General features: G+C 33.9%; 1 protein-coding gene across 1 annotated transcript; it reads left to right on the forward strand.

The window, feature by feature from the left end:
- Positions 1-682: 682 nt before the first annotated feature.
- LOC109153540 lies at positions 683-11,165 on the forward strand. The gene is made up of 14 exons (XM_019301400.1): positions 683-981; positions 2,542-2,623; positions 4,422-4,525; positions 6,733-6,859; positions 7,683-7,777; positions 8,033-8,156; positions 8,330-8,410; positions 8,647-8,745; positions 9,145-9,303; positions 9,410-9,470; positions 9,649-9,719; positions 9,850-9,894; positions 10,143-10,319; positions 10,411-11,165. Exons 1-14 carry the CDS (start codon positions 944-946, stop codon positions 10,834-10,836), a joined length of 1,689 nt encoding a protein of 562 aa, XP_019156945.1. The 5' UTR covers positions 683-943; the 3' UTR covers positions 10,837-11,165.
- The last annotated feature ends 1,577 nt before the right edge of the window (positions 11,166-12,742 follow it).

The raw sequence follows: 12,742 nt of genomic DNA on the forward strand, positions 1-12,742 counted from the left end.
ATAGATAGATTGTATTACACTATTTTATAATATTAGAATAGAATTTTAACGCAGAATTATTGTACGAATGGGAAAGTAGAAATCAATATATTTTATTAGGAAGAGAGATCTTTTAGGAATTGGGCGGGAAGTTAAAATTTTAGGATTTTGTTTTTATATATAGTATAGATAGATTTTGTATTCTATAAAAATAATAAATACTTGACCAATGGAAGCTTTCTCAACCTAATGAAACACAAAGAACTAATAACACCTCCACTAAGGCTCAAACTCACAACCTTCCACATGAAAGTCTAACCCAAGTACCATTAGACCACATAGTCCTGATGACCAATGGAAGCTTAAAAATATTATTATATTAAATAATTTAAAACATTTTAATTTTTCTATTTTTAATTTATATTTATAATAACATAATTTTTTCCCGTGCATCGCGCGAGTGAATTACAGTATGATACAATACCTATATATATATAATATTATTAGGAAATTAAATTAACAATTACTCCGTAGTTTGGGGTAAGGGATAGAGATTAGAAGTGTAGTTTTAAAGAGATTCTTGCAAATTGGAAATGGCAGGCAGGCGATCGGCACGGGTTAGAAGTGATGAAGAAGTGAAAAACACGGTTTCGGATTTGTGTCAGCCTAAAATAAATTTAATTAAAAAGAAAAGTGAAATAGAGAGCAGAGAAGAGAAGCCAAACAAAAGCGCTTCGTTTCTTCCTCTTCTGACCTTCTCCTCTGAAAGCAAACCCATAACTCTTACCACAGTGCTCCCTCCCCTTTTTATTCCTCTTTCTCTCTCTACCCACCTTAACCCATGCATATAAATTATATATATATCTATCTATCTTATATATAATGTAAATACATACATGTAACCAGTGTATTTCTCTATACATTTATATTTAGAGAGAGAAGATCGATTGGCCATTGAATCTGTATGGAACAGCTTGTCAACTTCATTATAAGACCACCCAGGTTCTAAAGAATTTTCTCTTTCTTTCCTTTTCAATTTTTCCAGTACATAAATGCTAATTATATTTATATTTCTACACATAATTGTATCTCTTCTTGTATATGTTGTTCAGAGTTAGAATCGTTTTCTTAAATTTTGGATCTTTTGTCAAATTTCTGCAGTGGGGTTGTCTAATTTGTCCTGGGTTACTATTGATTCGTAATCTGGGTGGCTTTTTTGGTGAAAATTTAGTTATGTTCTTGCGGATGGGATTTTTTTATTACTGTAATTTTATTTTGAGCATGAATCTATTGCTAGATTTATTACTTTTAGGAGTTGGATTTATAATTTCATTCTAAAATCTCTGGATTTAAGATTTGTTTACTTATTATGAGATTTCTTTGTACTTTGCAGTAATTAGTTTGCTTGTAGTGCATCTAATTTTGAATGAATTGATTTGAGTTGGAAACTATATTTTTTTTTCTTAAAATAATTGAGTATTCAGTATATGGTCTAAAGAATGTATTGCTTAGTCTTTTACTATTGCTTGGTGCCTTTTGCAATTTCTACTTCATTGGAACACCTATTGGAATCTGAACTGCCTAAGTTTAGTATTGAATCCACTGTTGTATTTGATGTATGAATGTGACATTAATCTGAACTGTCTAAGTATAGGATTCAATCCGCTATTGCATTTGATGTTTGAATGTGACATTAATCATAGGATTCAAATTTCCGCTATTGCATTTGATGTATGAATGTGACATTAATCTGAACTGCCTAAGTATGTCTAACTGTATAAGGAATTAATCTGCTGTCGCATTTGACGTCTAAGTGTGATGTTAAGTAGATCAAGTTGGAATTGATGTTTCCAAGAAACCAATATGTGTATTCCCTTTTTGTATCTCCATGTCCATTTAATTCCACACTGAATGCAATAGGAGTGCTCTGTAAGTACTGCCAATTTGTAAAATGTGAAAATTCACATTGAAGTATGGATTTTTTGGCAAAAAATTTATTAGTTGTCCTTTAATAGGAGCATGTGCTGAAAAGTTAAAATGTTTTAGGAGGATAGTTCAATTATTCAGAGGAGTATGAAAAGATAAAATGTTTTAGGAGGATAGTTTAATCATTCAGAGGAGTATGGCTTTTCAGTTCTTCCACCCAAAGACTGAGGAATTGAAAACCCCTTGTAAATTTTTTTTTTTTTTTTTTTTTTTGACTAGTTTTAAATATTATTATTAGGGGAAGTAACTCAAGTAAGCATCAATTTTGGCTATCTCTGAAATCTTTGTTACCACATTTATTTTTGACTATCCACTATGTGCTTATGTATGCTGGAATTGGTTCAATTTATTGCTCTTGTGATCTATTCAGTTAATTACCAAGGTAGGGTACATCATAGAGCTAACTCCTTTGCTTAAACAGAATTTAAATGTTTGGTGCTTATTCATTTTCGTACAAGGATTATGGTTGCAACAGAGCTTATGACCTGGCTAATTAGTGGACTCCACTTTGTCTCTTCTTTCTTTTCTTGTGATAAAATTTCATTTGATATTAATGAGTGATCTTCTGGAATTCAGAGCTGAATATGACCCAAAGAATGATTTACTAGATGAAGAATTCATGCTCAAAGGGAAGTGGTACCAACGGAAGGATTTGGAGGTACAGCCTGATATATTGAAGTCATGATCAGTTTAAAAGTTCTCACCATTATCTTGTCCATATTTTGATGCCTTCATTAACTGAACCTGGTACTTCAGTGCTTGACTAATAGCACATACTCTATTACTGATGGCCTGAAAATTTCTTATTATCTTTTTAAAAGGTAAAGAGCATTTTTCTAAGTGCAACATAATTACATAGATGAGGCACAACCCCATGTACATAGAAATGTACTTGAAAAGTAACTTGGTAGATATCTGACCATAAAACCCTTAACCCCCATGAGAAATAAACTCGGAAGATCCTTAACAAATGAAAATATTAAAAAAATAATAATAATAATAACCATCAAGTTTTTGTGCCATCGGCCTATCCATAGCAGAAAGCAAAGATATATCTTATTTTGGCCATCATTTGACTGGCATTCATTATGTCTACTGTGTATTTGATAGTTGAGACAGTAAGTTATTGACCTCGGATAGTGTATGAAAGTTAATTTTCCTGCCCTTATAACTGAATGGATTGGTCGGAGAATATATAGTTGAGTTACTTGGCTTATGATATATCATATATGTTGTGTAAACTGAATTAAAAGATGTTTCCTTTTGGATTCAAGTGTAGGGAGAATTGTGCCTTGATGTTTGGAAAGGCTAGTGCCTTGATGTGTTGAAAGGCTATTTTGTTTTTAGTTAGGGAGGAAGATTAACCTTGATAGGAGCTTATTTGTGTAGTACTTTGTACTCTTCTTTGTTACCTCTTCTTATTTTGCACTCTAGTGGCATAGGTTTTCTGCTCAATCATATACAGTATATATTAGGGGATTCTTCTGTATCTTGACTAACTTCTCATTGTACATGATTAGGCTGTCTTCTTGATAATTTACCTCAATGTAAGAATTTTTTATACCAAAGGTTGTCCAATCTCTTGGATATTTTGTTTTGTTTGGAATCTGAATGACTGATAGATTGGTGCTAGCATAATGCTAGGGTTTTCAAAGTGATATTAGTCCTTACACTGATAAGTGTGTTTTATTTATATGAAAATTTCATGGGCGTTTGAGAATTTAGGCCATAAGATTAATATAGTAAAGAGTGTTTACTGGGGTAAAAATTTATATGGAGTAATTAATATCTTTCTCATTTGGCGTATTAGGTCTGGTTGTGAGATACAGATTACTTAACTTTCTCATTACCTTCTTATTCATACCTTTAGAGGGAAATATCTCCCCTTTTTTCTGACATTTAGTTAAGAGATGTGGGAAGTTGAACTGATGGTTGGAAGGGTCCTTCAATTGGCTGGACAAATCTGATTAAATCATGTTTGCTGGCATTTTAGTTTACTACCTTTAAAGGACAAACATTTCTAGTTTATTTTATGCGTCTTTATGGGCTGAAGCTGCTGGAGCTTTTGAGATTGGCTCTTTCATATTGCAAAGGGATTGGAGGGTTCTCTTTAGCTCATTTTGCTTTTTCATTACTTTTTTAACAGTGTGTCCTCTGTAACTGAAACTTTTGCTTCTCATTTAATAACTCTTTTTTTTTTTTTTTCTTCCTATACTCCTATTGTAAATATTCCTGGCCTCTTGTGAGGGACTGAGGGATGCTCATCTTTCCTGGCCTGGCCAAGACCAGCTTAGATAAACTAGAACACTATTGGCCTTATTTTCTGTGCTGCTTTTCTTTATTTTCCCATGAACTGTAGCTGTTACTTTATTCTTTATCAAACTAAGAGCTATCTATTGTAGTATTTGGAATTTCAGTTACTAAACTTTTAGTTGAATTGCTTTTACATAATGCAGGTTAAAAACAGTCGGGGTGATGCTCTTAAATGTAGCCATTACATACCTATCATTTGTCCTGAAGGAAAGCCTCTGCCCTGTGTAATCTACTGTCATGGAAACAGGTTTGTGAAAATATGCCTATTAAAGGGTGATTGAGTTTTAAATAAGTGTAGAATGGAGAACTGTTGAAAACTAAAGAGTTAGTTTATCTATAGGGTTGTGTCTGTTTATGAATAGGTGTCAGATGGGTAGTTATGGGTAGTTACTTACAGTTATGTATTTGTGTATATATATGTACTGTGTTTCTGTATTAGAAACAGAGAATATACTAATATAATTTCAGTCTTATATACATTTCCTAGTCCTTGATTCTTCATATTGCTTCCGCCTAACTGGCGGGTGGTATTATTCTCCACCCGCAGGCCATTCCATCTTCCAAATTCAACATGGTATCAGAGCCTACTTCCCTAGGGTATTTCAAACATCAAAATTGTATTTTTCCTTGTGATGTATTCTCCGGTGAAAATTCCAGAATGTTGTTTTGCCCTTGGACCTTTTGGTGAAGTTTGAAGGCTTTTTGGGTTGGTTGCCAAACCTCTTTCCGGGGTGTTTTTGGTATAACCGTATTTGTTTCTTTATATTCGGTATAATACCATACTTAGTCCCTAGGGTTTTCATGTTTGGCACCTTGTTTATTTACGGAAGCTTCTTTTGTTATTCACTTATCCTATAAGAGGTATAAACAACAATCATGTGATTTTCTCGGTATTCATACAACAATCTATGGGCTCTACTACATCCCCTTTGTTGCTCATGATTTGGTTGCTCTGCCGTTCTTGATGGAGATTGTCGATTGGCAAATCCTAGAATGCTTATGTTGCTGTGAGGGTGTTCGTGTTAATCTTTGCCCTTGGTGACTTCATTCCCAAGGTTGTTTGTGACAAGCTTTGCCCTGGTGCCTTCATTCCCAAGGGTTGTTTATAGCATTGTTCCTCCGAAGTCATCCAACACTGTTATTCTCTAGCTGCTTTTAATCTTCATTTGTAATGTAGAGTGTATGTTTTAATCCAAGCTTGGAACTTCTAGATGTTCCAGCTTGAGGGGGAGTGTTTGAAAACTAAAGAGTTAGTTTATCTATAGGGTTGTGTCTGTTTATGAATAGGTGTCAGTTATGGGTAGTTACTTACTGTTATGTATTTGTGTATATATATGTACTGTGTTTCTGTATTAGAAACAGAGAATATACTAATATAATTTCAGTCTTATATACATTTCCTATTCCTTGATTCTTCATATTGCTTCCGCCTTGTTGAATATTAGGAAAGTTGTCTTAGTTTCCTATTCTTATTAGTAGTTTCCTATTCCTATTAGGACTAATTTAGTATCTAGTTTAGTATATATAGAGCTCCATAGAAGTATAGAGGATACACATATAAAGAAATCTATTGTAATCTTTCATTATAATATATTCTCTTTATTCTCTTGTTCTTTGGTTCTCACATATTTTGCTTCCGCCTAACTGGCGGGGGGTGATTATTCTCCACCCGCCAGACCTATCAAAGTATCAATCCCTCAATTTCAACACGCCTAACTGGCGGGTGATATTATTCTCCACCCGCCAGGCCATTCCATCTTCCAAATTCAACAAGAACTAGGGTTCAGAATGATAATTGAAAGATGGTCATTTTGCATGTTAGCAATAAGTGTATGTCAGTATTCATTTTCTGTTGGTTGTCCTTCATGCAATGTTCTGGTAAGTTAATACTTCAGCAGGGAATGACACTTGAAACTGGTTTCAAACTTTTGATGAGTCACTAGAAAGAACTTGTGATCTTAGTTGCTTACTGTGCCTATACATTTTCTCAATCTGCACATCTCTTGAATGCGAGCTATGTTCTCTTTCCAGCATATTCAACTAGCAAATTATGTGTGAGTTGTCCTATAGACTATAGGAAAAGTGGTAACCTTTACGGCTTTACCTGTTCGTTTTTCTGGGGATAAGGGAATTTCACTTGAAATTAACTGGTTTCAAACATCCAATTGTACGTTTTTTTCAATCTGCATCTATTTTGAATGCAAACTCTCTTTCCTTTTCAGCATATTTAATGAGTTATACTCTACAATAATCAATATAGGAAAAGTATTTACCTCAACCTATTGGCCTTTCTGTTTATTTGTTTATTTTGAATGGTAATGAGAATGGCCTCCGCAGCTCATCTGTCCTTATATTGGTTAAGCGTGTAATAGTGCCCATGTACCCTATATTCTTCATTTAAAAAAACTTAGTTGTTACTTGTTACTAAATACTTTTTTCATGATCCTCTGACAGTGGCTGTCGAGCAGATGCCAGCGAAGCTGCCATTATATTATTGCCATCAAATATTACTGTATTCACCCTTGACTTTTCTGGATCTGGACTGTCTGGGGGAGAGCATGTTACTTTGGGATGGAATGAAGTAAGTGGCTAAGCAACATGCTGCTTCTTCTTCTTCTTGTTCTTTCTTTTATTATTATTATGATTATTATGATTATTATTATTATTATTATTATTATTATTATTATTATTTAATTTGAATTTTGATCTCATAGTAGCATGCTCCATTTTGTCAGCAACTTTACTCTTGAAATGCTATACAAACTCTTATCAGGTTGTAAAAATTCATGAACGCACAATCGTTATTGGATATTTGAAATGGTGTTGTCCATTCATTATTCGTGAACACTGGTTAACAAATCTTGATCTGTAACTTTGGTATTATTAACAAATCTTGACCTTTAACATTGGTGACAGTAGTAAGTGTTTTTTTGTGCATGATGTGGGAGCTTCACACAGTTGATTTGACCTTTAGCAATTTTTATTAACTCACCCCTTTTCCTATAAGCCAGTGCTTCAATTCTTGGAACAACCTTTTAGTCAATGCTACATATGTAGTTATGCTTGGCAGTATATCAGAAATTGAATCCTTTCTGGAAAGCTTCTCTCAATAGGAAAAAGCTACAATCTCAGCTAATTGAATAAAGAACAATAACAATAATACTTTAAGAGGAACCCTGGAAACAAAATTAAATTGCAGAAAATTTTTAGATATATTTAAAGATGCATCTCATTCAAGTTATTTTCTATTTCTTTGCTTTTTGAGAATTCAATATTTTTTTACGCCAGAGTTCAGACAAACTATTGCATTCACCTGAATCCTTTTCTGTTACTTAAAGTTGGTGGTTACCTAATGCCACTTTTCACCATTGTTGACTTATCACAGTATTTTGCCTGTTTTACAGAAAGATGATCTTAAAGCTGTTGTTGAGTATTTACGGCAAGATGGAAATGTTTCTTTAATTGGCTTGTGGGGTAGATCAATGGGTGCTGTTACAAGGTGTTTCTTTTCTGCTTATTTCGATCATATTCTTGTTTCATCCAGGACTTGTGTATTGTATACTGGTTGCGGATTTTTTTTTTGTTATGTCTAGCAAAAGGAATATGCATATATAGGATCTTCAGTTGCCAAAGTTACCTTTAAATACATATTATATCCATTTTCTGAATAATCATTTATTGTCTTATATGCAGAGATCTAAGTGTCCTGCCTTTTTTGGTCTTATTTATTAACTTGATGCACTTGTTTTTGCAGTCTGATGTATGGAGCTGAGGATCCTTCTATTGCCGGAATGGTTTTGGACAGCCCTTTCTCTGATTTGGTTGATTTGATGATGGAACTTGTTGACACTTACAAAATACGGCTTCCCAAATTCACAGTAAGATGCCAAATTTGCATATTCTAAATTTGATCTACTGGAGATGCTATAAATGTCCCTGGGTTATAAATGTGACACCCAACCCCTGTACTTGGTGGGGCCTGTTTCAATACTCTTTTAACCTTTTTTTTTTTTTTTTTTTTTTTTTTTTTTTGGGGGTCTTTTGAATGTAGGTTAAGTTTGCAATTCAGTACATGCGGAAAGCGGTTCTTAAAAAGGCAAAGTTTGACATAACAGAATTGAACACTATCAAGGTATCTAGAATAAAGTTGTCCTTTTTAGTTGCAATTTTCTTTAATTTTGGGTTTGTGTTTGATTTACCATAAAACTCTGATATCACTATTAAATGCAAGCTGGTTATTTTATTATTATAGAACATTTTGAGATGATCCTTAATTCCTTATTGGGGTTGTAAGCTTTATGTAATCAATGTATCGCTAATAGTATTTCCTCTTTTAACACCTTTGGTTTCATCGATCCTTCCTTGTAGGTTGCCAAGGCTTGCTTTGTACCCGCCTTGCTGGGTCATGCTTGTGACGATGATTTTATACGACCACATCATTCTGATCGCATATTTGATGCATATATGGTATGGTATCTACTTAACGTTATTCATTTTCCATTATCATGCAAATAATGACTGGGTTCAACGTTTATAAATACTGAACAAAGGCTTAGTTACATAATATATTCACCCAAAAGAATATATTGTTTAGCTGACGTTTGCATTACCAATCTGAATTTGGAAATCTGAGTCACTTCTCCACGCCCTCCCCCAACAAACCACCAAAAAAGAACTCTCTCCACATGCAAAAGAAAAATGAAGATGATTTTATTATCAGAGAGAATATATACTTTTAATATGGAAAGGATGTTGATTATTTTATCACTGTCAAAGCATTGGCTATAAAATATAGGGTACAAAATGCATCTTAGATTCACCTTTTTTCTTTTCTGTGAACTGATTATTGAATGGTAATTTTGGCAGGGTGACAAGAATATTATCAAATTTGAGGGTGATCATAACTCTCCGCGTCCTCAATTCTATTTCGACTCTATAAGTATCTTTTTCAATAATGTTTTACAGCCTCCAGATGATGAATTAGGCGGTACATTTTTTGACATGCCACAAGATTATTTTGGCAAGGTAAAATTTGCTACTATCATGTAATTCACAATTGATTCGAAACCAGTAAGTATACTGCTATATGCTGTATTGGTGACTGATTAGAATTAACTGTTGTCGCCTTTAGAGTAGTTGGAGTAACATCCATGAAGTGGGATCTCCAGAGGATGTTCTAACTGCCCCTGTAGGTATGGGCCCCGCTTTTGATTTCTGTTGCTTGCACCATGCGCTTGCCTATTCTATTCTGATGATTTTCTGATTGTCCATTTGGGTTCTTATTGTTACTATTATTAGTGTTGTTGTTGTCAATCTGACAAGAAGTTTGGTGTGTTTCCGAAATTAGTTGATTGGTGTGAATGTTATCAGGTGGAGCGACAAGTAGCACTGAGGATTGCATTAAGCAACTTCGCTCCAAAAGGCCTATGAGTAAGACAGAGGTATCAGTCGAAGCTACTTCCATATAATGTCCGAGGGATGATTGCCCGAAATCTTAGGAACATTTGTTGTGCAACTCTGCTTTTGTGTAATTTTTGCTGGCTAACCGTATCTCCTTTGACCTCATTTCAGGTCCCATCAAACATCTCTTCAACCGATAAACAGGATGGAGACAAGGTATTCTCTCAAATCCCACATTTCTGTTAAATCACCTGGGATGATTTGGGCAGAATTCCACAAGGAAAAGTACCAAGATGATGGCATTTCACTTCAACTCTTGCTAGTTTTAATATACTTCTTAGGTGCTTTAGAAATGTGGGGATTATTGCTTCAGTTGACATTTGATAAAATTAATTAAAGTCGAACACTTTTCAGCAAGAGGGTGGTTTGTGCTGTTGTAACCAAACTATATATACCCCTTTCAGGAAGAACAAAGTCGAGCTGATCTTACCCCATCATCTTCAAATATGATCAGCTTTGAACTCTCCAACGGAGATGCATATGGTCGTAACGTGCCTGTTTCAATAGATGATGACGAGTATGTGGAATACACACTCGATAATTTGGCAGATTTTCCAAGCAGTATGGAGGAAGAAGAAAGGGTAAGCACATTTAACGATTTTTATTCTGCACGCAATGATTTACATGCTATTGTTGATCCCCCGCTTTTTGTCACATTAACTTTTGTCTCAGATGTTCATGGAAGCAGTATTAGAGTCACTGAAAGACTTAGAAGTGTCGAAAACCCCTCATGTTGAGTCAAGCAACGGACAACCAGATCCATTCCCAAAAAATATTCTCGACTCTTCCACATCAAAACAGTGTGTGCCCATGAATAAGCTCCCAGCTGCAGGACTAGCCAACGGGCACACTCCAGCAAAGGAACCCGAAACCAAGCCCCGAGCTGCGGGAATAGCCAATGGGCACAATCCAGCAAAGGAACCCGAAAGCAGTAAGGCGTCTCCTCGCAGAAATACTTCAGTTGGCAACCAGAGTTCGTCTAGCACTGACATGGTCGATCACACAAAAGCCACAGTGACTGTCGTAAAGAATCCATCTGGCAACATCATGGACGGTTTGATGCGTCGTTGGGACCTTAGCTTCTTCAAAAACAGGTGATGTTGAACGTGGGAGAAGCGCCTCGTGAAAGCTGGTGGTATTGTATAGTTCAGCCATATGAAAATTAAAAGCAAGCAAAATTTCAGGGTTGTGTATATTTTGGAAGACTTGGATCTGTACTCTCCATAAAATATGATGGAGAAAGAAAGTAGGAGAAACAATACATTGGTCACTTGGTGCATGGGAATCAATATTGTTCTTGAGAGAGGAGAAAAGGGGAGGGAGACATTATTTGGTTGTAAAATATGGATTGATCAGAATTTGTTTGACTTGAAAAGTATTCATGATTGAACAATATAAATGTAAATTGGCTTATTTACCAAAAAAAATTAAGGCTTGTTTGGTATCATAGTTAGCTTATTAGTAAATTTTGACTTATTTGATATTTAACTATTAACTCTTTGATTTGTTTAAACAATCAATGAGTGTTTGATTAATTAACTTTTTTGTAATAACTTATTGCTTTTTCGATCAGTTTTTTGAGAAAATTATTTTGCATATAATCAGCTAATAGTTAATTTAGACACTTTTCTACAACTAGCTAATGCTATCAACCAACTAGTTAAATTCACTAACTCAATTAGAGCTAACAGTTATTTATCAAACACCTCTTCAACTTTTGCTCCTTGTGATGATTATAAATTTGTAGTAAAATACTTTAAAGTAATTTAATATGAAAATTATAAATAGAAGGGAATATGATGTTTGCACAATAGGTGGTCCCAGGTGTCACTAAATATATTCCGAAAGTTTCCACCTCTGTCCAGGAGGAATGCAATGGCACCATATTAGGAGAAGTATTTATATCAAGAATATATCATAAATCAAGTATTTGAGTTTGATTGTACTTTTAAAAAAAATTTGTACTAGGGCCTGTATTAGGATTTGTACATGCTTCCTATACATACGTGTACATGTCATTGCATAATACAATACACATATAAAGTCTCTTTCTTTATACTCTCATATGGTATCAATTTTAAAGTGGGGAATCCTCATTCTTTTTTTTCTTTTTACCATCATTGCTCTCATCTAACCTCATTTTTCGACAACGTTCATGGCGACCCATTAGCACAACACCTCTTCAGAGATCAATGTTGTTGACCAAGGCGATTCATCCTCCCACAAGACAATCATAAATGTCGTTAATATAGGTACTGGTCTCATTCTTACGTTGGTAGAATTTGTTGGGTTATGTTGATGGTACCTTGCCTTGGCCCGACTTTTTTTTTTTTTTTTTTTTTTTTTTTTTTTTTTTTTTTTTGCCGTTGCAGCAAGCTAAGGTATCAGCATGTTGTGAATCCTATGTGCTTTTATTGGGAACATCAAGATTAATTGATCCCAAACATGATTATTTGGGTTGTTGACTTTTTTTTTTTTTTTTTTTTTTTTTTTTTTTTTTTTTTTTTTTTGTGTAGATTTGATAAGAAAGAGACAAAAGTAGGTAGAAAGAAAAAGGTGGACTAAAATATGTAAAATACTAATCTGATTACCTTCTTCTTATTAGGGTTTAGGAGAAGAAGGTTACCTTCTTTAACAAAAAAAAAAAAAAAAAAAGAAAACAAAAAAAAAACAGTAGAAAAGCTGATAAGCGTAAAAGAAAGAGAGGAAGGTATTAAGAATACCTTATTCTCTCTCCTCAATTATATGTATTTTTTTTTATTTTGTTAAATAATTATATTTAAAATTTATATTATTAAATATAAATTATACCATTTTAAATATCTCATTGGGACGATGGAAACAAGACTAATATTGAATATATATTAATCAAAATTTTGAACGTACATAATTAGTTTATCAAATTACGAAAAAATTTTGACCGTAAATTTATCAATTAAAACTAATACGGAGTAACCAATAATTAATCGAAAACAAAAAAAAATTTGACGGCGGGAGTAATTTT

The sequence above is a fragment of the Ipomoea nil genome, unplaced genomic scaffold, assembly GCF_001879475.1.
Source record: "Ipomoea nil cultivar Tokyo-kokei standard unplaced genomic scaffold, Asagao_1.1 scaffold2494, whole genome shotgun sequence".
NCBI classification, from domain to species: Eukaryota; Viridiplantae; Streptophyta; class Magnoliopsida; order Solanales; family Convolvulaceae; genus Ipomoea; species Ipomoea nil.